The sequence below is a fragment of the Chaetodon trifascialis genome, chromosome 8, assembly GCF_039877785.1.
Source record: "Chaetodon trifascialis isolate fChaTrf1 chromosome 8, fChaTrf1.hap1, whole genome shotgun sequence".
In the NCBI taxonomy this organism is placed as follows: Eukaryota; Metazoa; Chordata; class Actinopteri; order Chaetodontiformes; family Chaetodontidae; genus Chaetodon; species Chaetodon trifascialis.
Window position 1 is genome coordinate 12,732,589 of NC_092063.1, and position 16,551 is coordinate 12,749,139.

The 16,551-nt window shown below is 42.9% G+C and overlaps 1 protein-coding gene across 1 annotated transcript; it reads left to right on the top strand.

Annotated features, from left to right (window-relative positions):
- Positions 1-798: 798 nt before the first annotated feature.
- On the top strand, positions 799-16,191 carry LOC139334880 (plakophilin-1). Its single transcript, XM_070968123.1, has 15 exons — positions 799-1,113; positions 3,600-3,718; positions 7,416-7,607; positions 7,726-7,919; positions 8,182-8,335; positions 8,607-8,814; positions 8,909-9,077; positions 9,440-9,557; positions 10,858-11,025; positions 11,120-11,296; positions 11,562-11,715; positions 11,804-11,987; positions 13,098-13,182; positions 13,816-13,930; positions 14,075-16,191. The coding sequence occupies exons 1-14, from the start codon at positions 930-932 to the stop codon at positions 13,888-13,890; spliced, it is 2,181 nt and encodes a 726-aa protein (XP_070824224.1). The 5' UTR covers positions 799-929; the 3' UTR covers positions 13,891-13,930; positions 14,075-16,191.
- The last annotated feature ends 360 nt before the right edge of the window (positions 16,192-16,551 follow it).

Here is a 16,551-nt window from a genome sequence, read left to right on the forward strand (position 1 = left end):
GTCAAAACAAGGATAATTCTGCTGTTGTCTGACACTGAATCCATCATGCACACACATGTAGCGTAAGCCGAAATGTTATTCTAAATATAATTACTTCTACTTAAAGGATTACTCTCTATCAACCCGTCTTAAGGCGACGAATCAATTTCAGAGTGCTGTAGATGCAAAGAGCCCTTCAGAAGGCCAGTCAAAAGTAAAAGTTGTCATTTGAGTATTAAGCTGCTGACTTTTAAGGTAAAGCTGCTGAACACGTGTACAGACTAGCCACGCGTTACTTTTACAAGCCTGTTATAAGATTTGTATGCAAAGTGTTCATCTGAAGAGTAATGCAGCTGTTAGGTATTATGTATTATATTATTGGATTAGGCTAACATTAGAATTTTTCCATATTTTCTGATCTCATCATACTGAATGGTCTGAGTTTAGAATCTTCATCTATGATCATTATTTTAGTATAAAGCTGCATAAAAAAAACTCAAGTAAAGTGCCTCTGGGAGTAAATGTACTTAGTTTCATTCCATCACTGTCGAGGAGCAACACTGACTCTGAAACTGAAGTTTTGACGTGGAATATTTCCCTGAAAGAGAAAAGTTTGCATCACAGCTGAAACTACAAGCTGTCACGTAAGCGTACGCGCTTTCGGCCTTTCTGCGTGTCTTCCTCGGTCCCTCCCTGCGTTCCGCACCTGTACTTGAACCCTCTTCGATCCCACCTCGACGGGGCGCGGTCCCGAGGGTGGAGTTCACCGCCGCTTATCCGGGAACATTAAGCCTTTCAACGTACTTGGCACGTCGGCCGCTTCTGCTGCGCTCAGTCGAGCCGCACTTCTCCTCCGCGCCTGCACTTTGTTTTTGTTTTTTCTCGTTGGCGTTGTTGTTTTTGGACATTGGTTCTATCGATCCGTTCAAGAAGGGCACCGAGCAGGGAAGATGATGGCTCCAGAGCCGCTGAAATCCGCGATGACAAGCATCGGCGCCGACGACACGTCGCTCGCGCTGCCCTCCGACGACAAGCTGCGCTCGGGACAGCAGCGCGTGCTCGATCAGGTGCACACCATCAAGAGGAGCAAGTCGAAACACGGCAAGAGCGGCTCCCTGTCTCCGTCACCGACAAGTACGCAAAAAGGCTTTCTTCCACCTCACAGTGTTAAGAGTAACACCGCGGAAGCAAACATGCTCTAATGTTATTTGCCATGTTGCGTTTCAGGCATCTTAACATTTAACTTTTTGTGTGTCCTGGGAACCAAACGTCGCACACCTTTCCACAGAAGTGATGCTTGTTTTTGTGGTGCGTTTGGGGCCAACGGAAATCAGACCGCTCATTGATTTCTTAGGCTGAAAGTGGGAATACACCTTTGTGCCGCCAAAACTAGTGTGATGTGAGACCTTAAAACCGACTGGGGGGTGGGGAGTTATGTAATGATAATGATTTTTCCGCCTTTAAGGTGAGAGCAGCAGGTGTAGGCAAGTGAAATAGATTTTTGTCAGAATTTAAGAGTCAGAGTTGAACGTAAAGTGAATTTTGCCCCACAGCTGTTTCTATTTTGCTCTGTGAGTCAGGAATGTAGCCCAAGGGCTTGCACAAGCCCACACACACATTTAGAAAATTACATTTTAGTCTTTCAAAACAACTCTGCTGTTTGCCTTTACTGCAAGAGGCATTATAAAGATCCACCAATGCTGAGAAACCAAATGTTTGTGTCTTGTGAAATGTGTGCAGGTGGTCCTGTGTAGTAGAGATGGTTCGCATGTGCAAACAGAAGAACATGTCAGTAGAATTGGTTAATAATCTGTGAAGTAGGCTATCATATCTTTATCCTGTTTTGCTGACATATTCAAGCTTCAAGTGATTGTGAAACTGTGGTGATAAAGACACCTCAGCACTGTTAAAAGTTGGCCTTCATCAAATAATTGTAATTTATAATACAATGCAGGATGAGAGGCACACAGCCAAATCAAGAAACACTGATTACAAACTCACTCCTAACAATGAAAACTTTAAGTCCTCCGTAGTCGCTATTTAAGACAAAGTCTGTGATCTCAAAAGAAAGAGTTAGATGAAGACCTGACAGTGAAAACTTTGCTCAGGACAAATATCTATAAAACACATTTAGCAGCAGACAAACACTGAATGGTAAGAAATACAACCAGAAGTTTAGAGTTGCACACAACCCTGAGGCCACCGGGCTGCTTAACCTTCATACTGGGGCCAAATTTGTAATAGAAGTTTATCAGCGCTGATAAGCAGTGGTCAACCGATAGGGGTTTTTCAATGGCTGATGCAGGATGGTGCACCCATCAGTCTGTCTGCTGCTACCCATGAGACACATACAGTACAGCAGTATTAAAGTTTCTGTCATGCCGATAGCTTTGATTTTATGTGCCGAGGTTTTGAGATACTGGCCTGTGACGCCTCTGCTGCTGCCCCGCCACATTGGAGGTGATGGGATTTTGGTTTGTGGCGCTCAAAGAAATAAAGGTGGAGGCAAAAAAAATCTAGCAAGTAGGCCTACAAGAGCAGATCTGTCCATTTCTCTGTCAAATACGAGGGGATGAAATGCACGTATGGTTCGCCTGGAACTGCTTTCTGCAGAAATCGACTGTTTAAACTGTCCACAGTCAGAGTTTTTTGAAACATGAAACCACGTGCAATTAAAACAGTCTGCTTGGTTAGATTGAAGCAGTAGGCTCAGTGAGTTTTTGTCGTTTCGGGGGACGGACCCTTTAAGGTGTTTCTGTTCGTCGAGATGGTCCTTTAGTCACTTTGGAAGAAATCTCTCTTGCTTGACTTCTCATATGTTATTGATGAGTATTCCATTGTTTAGACAACCGTAGTCTGATAATTTTCACAGTCACAGTCAGTCAGTTAATCATCCAAGACAGACAGACAAACGTGATCAAACATGCTGGTCAGGTGTAAAGGCTGAGTGTAATGCATGTCATGTCTGTCTCTTGAAGGATTATTATCCATTCATTACTTAATTAATTGAACAACGACACAAGGACTGATAAGATACTTCACAAGTCAATGATGCTATGTACAACAAAGCTTAAGTTATTAACCATCTCAGTCACTGATATCTCATGAGAGATTATACACACGCTTAATCAAACATTTCACAAAATCTGAAATGGATCCGCTGGTAAATCAAACTGTGTTTTAATAAATAAACGAAGAAACGCTTGTGCATGCTGTTAGTTTAAGGGACTGCTTAGGGCTCTGCAGATTTACGAAAATTTTGCCAAACACGGCCTGGAAATGAAAGAATAAATAATGATAGAGTAATGATTGATTAATCAAATTGCAAACTGAAAAAAATCCACCTTTTAATTTCACTTTTATATACTTATATGCCTGTAGAAGTAACTTTATCTGTGGATACTGTGATTGATTTCCAAATCTTTGTTTGTATAGTCTTTTTAAATTTTGATTCACATAATGGTGTCGAGGTGTGTTTCAGATTTCTTTGTATTTGTAATTCTGTCCTTGCAACATCTCGAGGGTAAAAAAAAAGTCATCCCTGGATTTGTTCTGTCTGGCTGGCTCTTTTGCCTTCTTCTCTCCATTTACTTAAGTTCTTATGTCTCCTCTTTCAACAGGCCTGATCCCCAAGACTCTGACAACATATGACTTTGGATCCTTCAAGTTTGCTCCATCCAAAGTAAATGGCACCTTAAGCCGTGTCAGCTCCACAATGTCAGCAGGCTACAACAAATCGGTAATTGTTTCTTTCATTAACAGCACTTTTTGTTGTTGCATAGATGTTCAGAGAACAAACCATTATTCCCCTCCACAGGCTAGATTACGGCTGTGTTTGGGTTTTAGGTTTTCTTCTATGCAGCCATTTGTTTCAACGGACTTTCTGACAGTTTGAAATGAAGCGTGTTTGCAGTAATCTATCACAGAACATACCTGCATTCAGATGCTGTTATGTGGTAATCCAGTTAATGAAACTAAGAAATGCATTCAGATAAAATTACTTTGACAGCAATAAAGTAATGAATAAAGAAGATTTTAAGGGAATAATGAGCTGTAGTTGTAGATTGAAAACAGGGTAAGCACTAGCGTGGCTCTGTCCTGCAGCCTGGCACATAACCCAGAGCTGCTGCAGGCAGAGCTTCAACAGAGCTATGCTAAGCTAACCGTCTGCTGGCTCCAGCTTCATATTAAGAGGACAGACATGAGAGTGGCATTGATCGTCTTATCTAACTAAGCAAGAAAACGCATCAGCTCCAGGGACGTCTCAGTATGAATGCCTGTCGTAGCCACGTAGCTTTACCAGTGATGCAATCAGTGTTTAATTCCTGTAACCACACTGACTAGGCTGGTGTCCTGACACAGCACCAACCTGAACCAGTTCGATGGTTATATTTAATTACCTTTAATTACATCCAAGGGAGTGCTGTGTGGGGGGTAACATGAAATCATGTTTTGTTTCACTGAGTATAATCAACAATTAATAAAAACGCCCTTTTGCATCGAGCAGCAGGGTGTGTGTGTGATTTCCTGATTTTGGAAATGGATAAATGCTGAATGTTGTTCTCAGAGTCAGCGTGAGTTCAACTCATTGGCAATACCGGACTAATTCACATTCCACAGAGGAGTAATGTTGACTTCATCAGTGTGTGTGTGTGTGTGTGTGTGTGTGTGTGTGTGTGTGTGTGTGTGTGTGTGTGTGTGTGTGTGTGACCTGAGTCACTGACAGTGAGGTGAGGCATGTCTCAGGAGTGTGTTGATGTGTTCTGGTTGATGAAAGTTCATAATACCCCACATCATGAAATACAGCTCTGTCACCTTATCTATTTATTGATTTTTTTGTTTCTGATTCTGTGGTTGACCTAACGGACACCTTATCAAAATTCCACAATCATAATCATTTCTAGTCGCCTGGTAAAAGACGCCTTGTGGAGCTCGTCACCGCAATTTCTGTCTCAGTATACTGTATACTGCTGTACTGAATGAAAGCATTAACTCTAGCTTTTTTAAATATATATAAGCAAAGGAACACAAACAACAGAAACCCAGAACTAAAACTCAACTTTTAACACAGGATTTCACTGAGAGGTAAAAACAAAAGTCGTTATATGTCTTGGCTTTTGGTTTTTGTTGATGTGCTGTTGGTCATGAATGCCTCCTGGCAAGGGCAGTGGCCACTTAACACTGCAATACTGATACATTGTTTTACAGTAAATGTTCCAGTTTGTGGCATTAGGTTACTAATTCCACAAATTCCAGTAAATACCATAATACTGTGAAACTGTCCTGCTCATTCTTATGCAACATTGTGCACAATGGAGTGAAACAACCAGAAAATTCAATGAGCAAACTGTGAAAGCTTCAGCTTGGAGACGCTCCATAGACCGTGAAAGCTGTTTACATCACATCAGTGGCATGGGCTTATTTTCCCTGAATTCGGATTCCCAGGCAGAAGACAGTTTATTTGGCCAGTAGAGCAGCAGAGCCACATCACTGGAAATACAAACCAAAAATCCGAAACATAAACCAAACACTGAGCGATCCACACATGTTGCTGATCATACGTTAGCTTGCATTTCTTCATCAAGATAAATATCCTGCTCTCATTCATGTTTACATCTAAATAACAGCAATAACATTGAATAGGGTAAAGTTTTAGTACTTTTTACTTCATTTATGTTCCCCATTAAGACAGAGAGGCATCTGACCCTCCTGCCTCAGACATTAAGGACGGCCCCGGTGGCTCAGTCCCAAATGAAGGCAGCGTGCAGCAGCTCAGGAGCAAACACACTGTCGGTTCTTATCAAACGCGTTGTTGACAGATCTCTCCTGCATCATGCTTTAAGCAGAAGAGTTGACATACAGCAGGTAACTGAGCAGCCAGTCCGGTTTGAAACAGGAAACCAAGTCGATACACAGGACCTGCATTGTTTATTTGTGTTTGTGTGTGTGTGTCACCTGCTTCCCCATCAGCCAGGATCCCTGAGAAATTCCCCAGATCAAAACGTCAACATGTCAGCTGTCGTGATTAATTGTGAGAAAACTGTTGCGAGTTCTGATGTTTATGATCTTCAGGTGACAAGAAAGTGAAACTCTTTCTTTTTGTTGTCTCAGCAGTGCACACGTCCCTCCTCGCTAGCGCTCAGTGAGACACGCGGGGGTTGAACAAGTATTCAGATTTTACACTGAAGTGAAAGTATTTATTATCAGCAGAATTTATTCAAGGTACAAAAAGTAAAAGTACGCATTTTTGGATTGACATTACTGCTGCATTCATGTGTATGTTGCACTTTACTGCTGTAGATGTTTAAGGTTGAGCTCATTTTAACTATGTTACATGCTGTTGTGTAGTTTATCTACACCAATGCATCATATTCTGTAAGATCATTGTGTGTTTGTTGTGTCGCTGTACTGTGAGAGCCACGTAGGTCTAAACAGTCAACTTATCATGAGCTCCTGTTGAACCTGTTAAAGTAGTTCAGAGGAGTAGACATATAAGGTAACATAAAATAGATATATTTAATTTTTATGATATTTACTCAAGTAAAATACAAGCACCTTGAATTTGTACTTAAGCACAGTACTTGAGTAAATGTACTGAGTTACATTCCAGCGCTGCAGACGGACGGTAGCGTTCCTCCACTGTCATTTTTCAAACAGGCCAATGAGAGAAGACAAAGGTTGAATTGTGAGGATGACTTATCGTTAAAGCACGTGCGAGACATGTTCTGTCATTTTGCTCAGGCTATGACAAGTTTCGTCCATGGTTTCTTTGTGGCTGAATGTGTTTTGTACACACACAGCGAAGAACACACACAGACAAAGCCAAATAATCCGAATGAATCGATGCATAAACAGTACGTAATTGCGTGAGATTAAGCGATTTCTTGACATCGGGATTGTGAAGACAGGTTTAACGGGTGCCGTGTCGGATTTGCAACACACAACACAGCTCCTCTGTGAGAAACTGCTCGACTGTACCAGCAGTGCTTGAGTTGGTGTCTAGTGACAGATATTGTGTTACTCCGGTTTGTGTGATTGTTTGGTGCACTCTGTTGCCTTCAACACAAACGGAAGAAAAGGGGGGAAAGAGGAGGTATGCTGGTTTTGTGTCAGGTCACATTCCTCTGTCTTGGTTTACAGGAGCTTTCTTTGAAAACTGTTCCTGTGGAAAGTCAGTTCCCTACTTTCTTTTATGAGACCTGGACTGTTGCTGCAGAGAGAAGCCTCAAGGCGATGCAGTGGTTGGGCAGATAATGGTGTTCCTGTTTTCGGTTTTGCCATTTTCTCACTGCTTAGCTTAGCTTAGCTTAGCCACAGTTTTCCCCAACTGGCTAGTGTGGACTTCTTATCATGTATCCTGTGTGTGCTTTTCAATCTAGCATGAAATGCTGTGCAGGTGCTGTAACTCTCCTGATCCATCGTTTCTTTCCTTCTAGTTTTTTAGTCAGAAGAGTCGCACTCTATCCAGTAGAACCACAGGAGGAAGACATGTCAGCACCTCGGGCGTGTGGGAATCTCAAATCAACGCTTCCACCTGGCCCAAGAGTCCCAGTGGGCTGAAACCCAGTCGCAGTGACCCCGCCTTGGCTGCTCCGTTTTCTCCTCCACCTGCGCCTGCAACTATTATGGTGATCAGTTATTTTCATGTTAAATTGCAGCATCATTGAACTACTTGAACATTTTCGTGTGTTTTTTAAGGCACCAAAGTGCTCCACAGTACCACACTGTTTGTTAACTGCTTTTTAGAGAGCCAGAGGGCAGACTGTCCAAAGCCAGCAGAGCCTGCAGAGTCGAGTGAATAGACAGAGTGTCTATTCCATGACCAACGGCTCTGTGATGACCAACAGCCAGACACGCATGATCGGGCCGCCCTCTGCCCAGTCTCAAACTGATGGCAGGATGGGTACCATCAAAATATCCAAGACAGAGCATCAATCAGCGTGAGTTCACCAGGCTCCCTGCCTTTCACTGACATTCTCAGGCAGTAAGAAGGGGCTGACATGGGCAGTATTAGACTTGTGCGGGATAAGGATGGCATCTGTAATGGGTTACATTTTACAGCCATATTTATGTCACCCAGTATTTGGTAAAAGTCAGCTTTTCCCTGCTCTTCATTTTTATGGTAATTCCAGTGTTCACTGAACTCCTGGAATCGTTACTCCTTTGCATCCCTGCCTCACATTCCTGTGCATGTTACTGCAGGGTGAACAGTGCGGTGAACAGCGCGGTGACCACTCCAGACTTGACCCTAAAGGAGGCTCTAGAGTACCTGTCTCACCCTGAAGAGAATTACCAGCAGTGTGGAGCCACCTTCATCCAGCACACCACCTTCAAAGAGGAGCATTCCAAGCAGGAGGTCAGAGCTCACCAATACATGCTTCTTCTTAACATGTACAGAGACACCCTCCAAACATGACACTCATGCACTGCAGTGTTGTTTACTGGTTGTTTGTCAGAGCGCTCTGTGAAGACCTTTGTGTAACCTGCCTTGAGGGAAAGGGAGGAGAGGGCGTTCATCTAGGCGTATCATCGCTCTTGGCTGCTGTTTGTAACTACTTATAGCGGAGTCAATCCATTGCCACGCCTTTAAACCCTCAACACCTGTTCCTGCAACGTGTGTGTCACAGGTGTTCCGGCTAGGAGGTATCCCCACTTTGGTGAGCCTGCTGCGGAGCCCCAACCCCGGGGTGAGCCAGGCTGCTGCTGGGGCTCTGAGGAACCTGGTGTTCAAGCACCAGGACAACAAGCTGGAGGTTCAGCACTGTGGCGGTATAGCAAAAGCCCTGCAGCTACTAAAGGAGACAGACTCTACTGAGACCCAGAAACAAATCACTGGTAGGACCATTTTATAGAAACAGGACTTCAAAATATTGGGTAGCACACATCTAGTCCCCAACCCTAATGCTTCTAACTTTTCACGATTATAAAGGCCTGCTATGGAACCTGTCCTCCGCCGATGAGCTGAAGGGGGAGCTTATAGCTACAGCACTGCCCGCCCTGACTGAGAATGTGGTGGTGCCATTCACCTGCTGGTCAGACAGCAGCGCCAACAACAACATACACCCTGATGTCTTCTACAGCGCCACAGGGTGTCTGCGGTGAGGACATTTCATTCAGATCAATGCATCTGCTTCACGCAGTTGTCTTCTTTCTGCCGCTCTGATTTGCATGCTTCACATTCAAATTTTCACCAAAACTGAAGGATTACATCCTCGTTGAGATTATCATCTAAGAGAAATAGTCCTTGGGTCTTCTTTTAGTTGGCTTTAATATAAATGTGCATTAAATAATGGTTATCATTCCAACCTCGTGCCTAATCACCGCGACCAAGTTTGTTAACAGGGTGTGTTTGTGCAAGCTCCACATGGAGGCTTTCACAGTTCTGTGTCTTTTATCACATTTGAGACACGTTGGTGTTTCCACATGGATTTAAATGAATGAATGAATGAATTGTGCGCAGGAACCTGAGCTGCACCCAACAGAAGGAGAGGCAGGCGATGAGAGAGTGCCGCGGCCTCATCGACTCCCTCATGAGTTACATCCAGTCCTGTGTGGCAGAGGAAAACCCTGATGACAAAGTAAACTGTCTCATCTCTATCAGCAGGACCTTTTCCCGTCCACAGCTTGTGTTTGTAAACTGCACATCAGACTGCCTGAGTTGATCAGTAGATTAATTAATTAATTGCTGGGGGGTTTTTTCATAAGAATAACATGAATTTATCGGTTCCATATTCAGTTTAGATTTACTTATTTCCTCTTTATTATCTCAATTGGACAAAAAAAGCAGTTTCCTCTTGGGCATAAGGAAATTGTGACAAGCATTTTTCACTACTTTCAGATATCTTATAGTACACTTAATCAAGGAAACCATATTTGCCTGCAGCCCTATGGTCGGGCCTACAAAGAGGAATTGGTATGAATTGCAGTGTTGATTTCTATCGCTGCAGTGCTAAAAGAGAGACTTTGAAAGTTAAAGCTTCGTTATTTTCGCTGGCAACACATTGTTTTTGTGTCTCACAGCATGAGCACACAGCACAGCATGTTTTTTCTTTCCACACTGTCGCTCTGACACTGAACTGTGGATGTGTGTGCGGCGAGAACAGCTCTGCTGTGTGTGGTGACGTACTCGAGTTCACTCATAGTTCCCGTAGAACACTTAGAACACTTTCACAAAGTGTGTTCAGTCTGATGCTAAGTATATCCTTAAGCACATGAACAGACACTCACTCAATCAATAAAAATGCACATAAACTTACACACCCCCTGAATGTAGGTATGCACATTGGCAGGCAGGCAGGCATGCACACACACACACACACACACACACACACACACACACACACACACACACACACACACATAAGCACACACATGTATAAGCAGGTAAACGCTGCAGGCGGAGTCAGCATGTTTATATATTTAGCAGGTTGTGTAACTACCCAGTCATTTGTGGAAGTTTTGGGTGTGGACGTGTGCTTAATTCCATGTCTGTGCTCTTTTAATGAAGTGGTGGAGTATGACTGGTGTCGTTTGGTTGTGTGTGTGTGTGTGTGTGTGTGACAGACAGAGGGAGAGTGTATTTTGTGTCAGTTATCTTCTTGTAGTGAACTACAACTGGAAGGCAGTTGATGTGCTCTCTGCATGCTGATGCTGTAATTATGGTTATACATTGCATGTATGAGGTTGTTTAAGGAGAATTTTAATCTTACTTGAGCCTCATTAACTAAACCAAACTGAATTTTCTTAAACTTGTTTATTTTAATCAGCATGTTCAAGGTCCTACATTGTTTTTATTAATGTTTTAAACAGCTACTTTTTGGGAATTGGGGTTGTAAGATATTCAATGTACTGCAGTTGATATCCTCTGCTCTTCTCTAGTCTGTGGAGAACTGCACATGCATCCTCCACAACTTGACCTACCAGCTGGAGACCGAGTACCCTCAGTGCTTCAGCATGTTCCAACCAAAGACGGACAGTCAGAATGGGAATAAGAAAAGCCCCACAATTGGATGTTTCAGCCCCAAGAGCAACAAGGCTCAAAAGCAGGTGGGCGTCAAACATCTCCACCACTGTTTGTTGGCTGAATCATGACAGGCATTTCACTGAAGCCCCTCATCTCTTTCTCATCGTCTCTCCTCAGTTTTCATTTGACAGGGCTCAGGGAATACTAGAGAACAGTGTCCCATCTGGTGTGAATTGGTTGTGCCACCCCACAGCTATGCAGACCTACCTGTCTCTGCTGGGCTCATCCCAGAAAGATGCCACCCTGGAAGCCTCCTGTGGTGCCCTGCAGAACCTCACTGCCAGCAAGGGCCCGGTGAGCGCAACGAAGATAATTATCGAGCTTACCACTGTTGTGTGGCAGTAATGGATGATCTCAGGTTGATTTAAGAAACAAGAAAATCAAGAGAGGCAGCGAGGCAATAAGAATAATGACTCAACAGCACAATTTAAACAAAGAACTCACTGCTTTTGTGAGAAGGGGTGGAGTTTTATCTCCAGTGATTCAACGGTTTTTAGAAGTGAATTTGGTATCACAGTGCAAATGTGGTACAATATTATTGTGTTTGTGTCTCGTCCAGGCGTCTAGTGTCATGAGCCAGATTCTGGTTCAAAAGTTGGGGGCTCTGGTGCACATGACCCCTCTTTTAAAGTCTCCTAACCGCAGCCTGCAGAAGACTGCCATGTCCCTGCTGGGTAACATGTCTCGGAACAGCAGCTTGCAGACCTCCATGGGTAAGGGACGGCATGGCATGTCAACATACATGTAGAGTTAGTCCACCTAAAACTGATGTACCATCTGTTTCCCACGCCTTCTCTGCAGCAAAGCAGATGTTGCCCGAGCTCACCAGCCTCCTCTCTAACCCCCGTGAGATGGGAAACTCTGACGAGACTATAGCAACAGCTTGCAGCACAGTGCGGTCTCTGATGTTGGCCGACACTGAGATCAGTAAGAAGGTCCTTAAGGGCGAACTGGTATCATCACTGGCGGACCTGAGCGAGAATGGGTGAGTTCTAATTTACTCATCTCTGGTTGAGAGATTCAGATGTCACAGCTGTGACAAACTTCAAGCATTTGCTTGACTGTGTTTGAAAGGTGATACACAAATAAACTCACCTCCCGTTGCCTTTTGTTTTCCCCCTTTTGTTGTGGTCTTTAGCCATGCAGAGCATTATGAGATTTACCTGCACATGTTTTGTTTTGCATGCTTACACACAACAATCTGGGAATTCTATCCGCATGTCTCTCTGTCACGGTCTATCGCAGCAGATCATCCAACCATATGACGCAGTAGGAGAGTGAAGCTCTCGGTCGGGAGAAGAGCAAAAACATGTTCTTCATGACGAACAGCCGTCAGTGCCGTTTTTTGCTCTTCTTTCAGTGAAGAGATGTTCGTCAATTCTGAAGTAACTGCTGTAGCAGCATCTACGCTCACCTCTTGGGAGCCAGCATTGTTATTTTTGCGATCAATGGACTATTGTTTGTGGTGCACACACCACTGAAGAAAAAAATATTTAAAATGTCAACAGGAGCACGTCCCTCCAGAAACAAGCTTCCTGTTACTCTGGATGTCAGCATGTTCTGTGGATTATGTCGAGCAATAAGGAAACTGCATCAAAAACCATGTCTTTTTCTTTAAGCATTGGGAGCTCTACGTGCATAATTGCTTTCACCTTTCTTGTGCTGATGTGACAACAGAAATCTCAGACATGGAAATATGAAAACACATGTGACCAAAAGCAAATGTATCTCTATCACTGAGTAATGAGAAAGGGAGATTTTATTTTATTTTTTGGGTGGTCCATCCCTTTTGTACCACTTGAAACAACATGCAGTTAAACACAAAAATATTCATATTAAGGTGGTTTTTAATCTACACTCAACGCTGCAGTTGCTGCTGCAGCTTGTTGTCAAAAGGTTATTTATAACACAGGAACTGCCTCTTTTGTCTTCTGCTGTCAAAGCAGCTGCAATACCAGTCGTGCAGGTGACATGTTCAGTGTCTAAATTGCTTCTTTTTCTCACAATCCTTTCATGCTGGTGTGTGGTTTGGCTCATTTTGCGGCTGCCTGCTCATGTTTGCTTGTCCTTAATGACCTCTGCCCTTCTGTCCCAGGTCTTTCCCCAAAGGCAGCAAAGCAGCTTCCCTGCTGCTCTACAGCTTATGGAATGACAAGAATTTGCAAGGTGTTGTGAAAAAGGTAAACTAGGCAAAGCTGAAATACAAACAGTGTGAGTGAAGGCAGACGCAGCACGAGCCTGTCGTGTCCATGTCTCACATTAAAGCTGAGTGCATAGCCCCGCCTCGCATGAGCAGTGGGAGGGCCCTGCTGAAATAGGTTTATTATTACTCCTCTGGCTCACCCACTCACTTTCCCTTCCCTCCTGCCCCACCCAAGAATTCAGTGAATACAGAAACAGTCACATTGGAATCCTGGCAGACTGGTTTTCAGCACTCACTGTCTATTATGGGATAAGCAAAACATGCAAAATAGATGCGAGATGAAGAAGAGGTGAAGACAGAAAGAGTCAGAGGTGGACAGAGTGGAGGACAGACAGAGTAATGAGAGATTTTCTGGAAATGTTTGCTTGTTGATATGAACAGTTGCAATGCTTATCTACACTGTGAAGTGAAGAAGTGACAGAAAGGAGAGGTGGCAGGAGAGGGAAAACACTGCCATGACACACATGAGGCTCCTTTAAGTTGCTGACACAGTAAATTTCCTCTCACAAATTAGTGCAAGGGTGTGTTGTGTGTGTGTGTGTGTGTGTGTGTGTGTGTTTGGATCCACGCAACACCCTCAACTGATTTCTTTTAAACTCTTGATCCACAGCTGGGGATCAGCAAATCACTTTTCATCAACGACAACACCACAGCAGCGCACAGGTCAGTGCAAGTTATCGAGTGAGCGCGGGGGACGAGCGGAACGGCACCACGGAGTCTGAGAGGTACGGTTGGCTTCTGGATCCGCTTGGATTCAGATTTGAAGGCTCGCTGCAGCCAAAATTAGCAAAATTCATATCACAAGGTCTAAAACTTTCTCCCTGTGTGTCTCTTTTCTCTGTATGGTTTGCTTGTGTGTGTGCTTGCAGATGGAAGCCAGCATGTTTAGACACTGCTGTGGCCCCACCCTTACAACTACCAGAGTCAAATCACATTCTTCACATGATAACCTTGTTGAGAGGTACCATCAATTAAGAGTCAATCACGTATTGTACATATTTTAGAGAAAAGACTAGCTTTTTCATGAATAATCCTGCGGTGTTCTATGTATTTAATTTGGATATGCTTTTGTCTGTGTCTATAGGTGGGTGAGTGTGTTTTCGGGAGGTTAAGTGTGTGTGTGTATGCTGAAAGTCAGTTCTTACAGCCTGAAAGCCACAATACACCAGACAGTGTGGATCGACAATATTGGCTACAGTGGCTAAAAACTGAAATATCTGTTATGGCCTTGAGGACTGAGCAGCAAAAAGTAAAAACAATGAGAAAAATATATGAAAGGCTAAAAAGGAAAAAAAAAAAATGTGTTTGCTCTCAGATTCAGAGAGTCTACGTCTAAGTGTGCCATAAGTATAAAGCATGATAATAACAGTTTTTTAAATGTTTTTTACTAAGCTTCCTTGAAGTTCCTAGATTATGTTTCAAGTGCAAACAGTATATAAAGGATTTATGCAAAGGACTGAGCAAACTCTCAGTTCAGGTAAGACTCTTGGATTTTCAAGCATTCCCACGCGAAAGCAAAGAAATGTCACATTTCTAATGTTAAATGCAATTGGGTGGATTTTTTGTTACATTGTTCTGTCATCTGTTTCATTGTGTTATTTTGTAAAAAAAAAAAAAATAATAATGATAATAATAATAACAGAAATAGCTTTGAACACCAGTGCCTTAAGAAAGACCTCCACATTTTGGGAAATATACTTGTCTTGCCGAGAAGTAATGAGAAGATCGACACCACTCTCATGTCTGTACGTTAAACATGGAGCTACAGTCAGAAGCCAGTTAGCTTAGTTTAGCATAAAGACAGGAAACAGCCAGAAACAGGCAGCCTGGATCAGTCCAAAGGTCACAAAATCCACCTACCTGCAACTCTGAAGCTAAATTTTTGTTCAATTCATACAAAAACAGCAGTGTTAAAACAACATGTTGTGGTTTTACAGGGTTTATAGGACCCGGAAACCCACAATGTGGAGCTAAAATATGTCACCGCTGGACGGAGCCAGGCTTCCCAGTGCTAATTCAAGCTGACCGGGAGTAGCATCATATTTATTGGACAGATATGAGAGTGGTACTGATCCTGTCATCTAACTCCTCCAACAGTAAAGTGAAAAAGGTGTTTCCTAAAGTATCTAACTATTCCAGCACCAACAGCCTTATTATTCTCTGTTACTTCGTCAAAAATTCACCTGTTGAAATTTACAAATTGTGTGTTATATTTCATTTGTTTGCTTGTTTTTCTCTATTGTTTGTTTTCTTGGAAAAGGTGAGGATTTGGAGACAGAAGGGTTGGAATGTAGTCGTGAACATGTAACAGCATGCCTCAGCTGGTGCCCATTCATTTTGATTAACTATGTATAGAAATTAGAGTCTGTCATTCCTCACAAAAGCCATAGAAGTCCAGTTTGAAATGGACCAATCGTTGACATAACCTGGCACAGTCAGTGTTAGCTGCTGGCTGCACACTGAGAGTCTTGAAGTGTTCTTTGACCTCATTCAACAGAGCACACTGAGGAGCTGATGAAGGGGCTGTGCCCTCGAACATACAGTGAGTCCAATGAATTATGATCTGTGTGTGCCACCTCAGGCTGCACATTCAAATATACAGTGTTTCAGTGTTTTTATTTAAAACAGACATGTGGTTATTCATTTAAAACTTTTAGATGTCATGTTTTCTACTTAACCTCTAAAGTTGTAAGGGTTTGTTACAGGGTGTCCGTTGTCACGTCCAAACTAGAGTCTTGTTAACTTAAAACAGGTTTACATTCTTCTCAAAGTCAAATTCTTTTTGATGACCAAATCACTTAAATGCTCTTGCGAAGAGATGAGATGCTTGGCATCTGTGGGGATTTCCCAGGGCTTCGTTTGCCTCGGGGAGTATTGATGTCAGTATTGTTTGAATGTATTTTTGGAGAAATGTGTGTGGCATAGAATTAGGAGCTTTCCCTGTCACTCAGTCTGTACCTAGAATAAATAGCAAATATGAAGACAGCATTGTAAGTGGTGGTCTTTTCTTGCTAACAGAAGATACACATTATGTGCATGTTGGATGATTCCATGATATGAGCCAAGCTGGAAGACACCGCTCATCATTTCTTTTACAGCCCAGATTCCATAAAAGTTGGGACGCTGTGTGAATCAGAAATAAAACAGAATGTGATCATTTTCTAATCCTTTTTGAGACAATATATTTAATGGTTTACATTTTGCATAATGGATATTACTGCATGAGCTCAGAAACACTTTGGAAACCGGTTGTCTGTAAACACAGCTTGATTGCAAATGATAGCTTTCTGTTTTTATTTACTTTTCATGTCGGTGCCCCAGTTTTTTTGGAATCAGAGTGTAGATC

Excerpts from the sequence above, each read along its gene's own strand:
- LOC139334880 (XM_070968123.1), top strand. The coding sequence starts at position 930 with ATGATGGCTCCAGAGCCGCTGAAATCCGCGATGACAAGCATCGGCGCC. Across the intron at positions 1,114-3,599 it reads CCTGTCTCCGTCACCGACAA|GCCTGATCCCCAAGACTCTG; the intron begins GTACGCAAAAAG and ends CTCTTTCAACAG. Across the intron at positions 7,920-8,181 it reads AAGACAGAGCATCAATCAGC|GGTGAACAGTGCGGTGAACA; the intron begins GTGAGTTCACCA and ends ATGTTACTGCAG.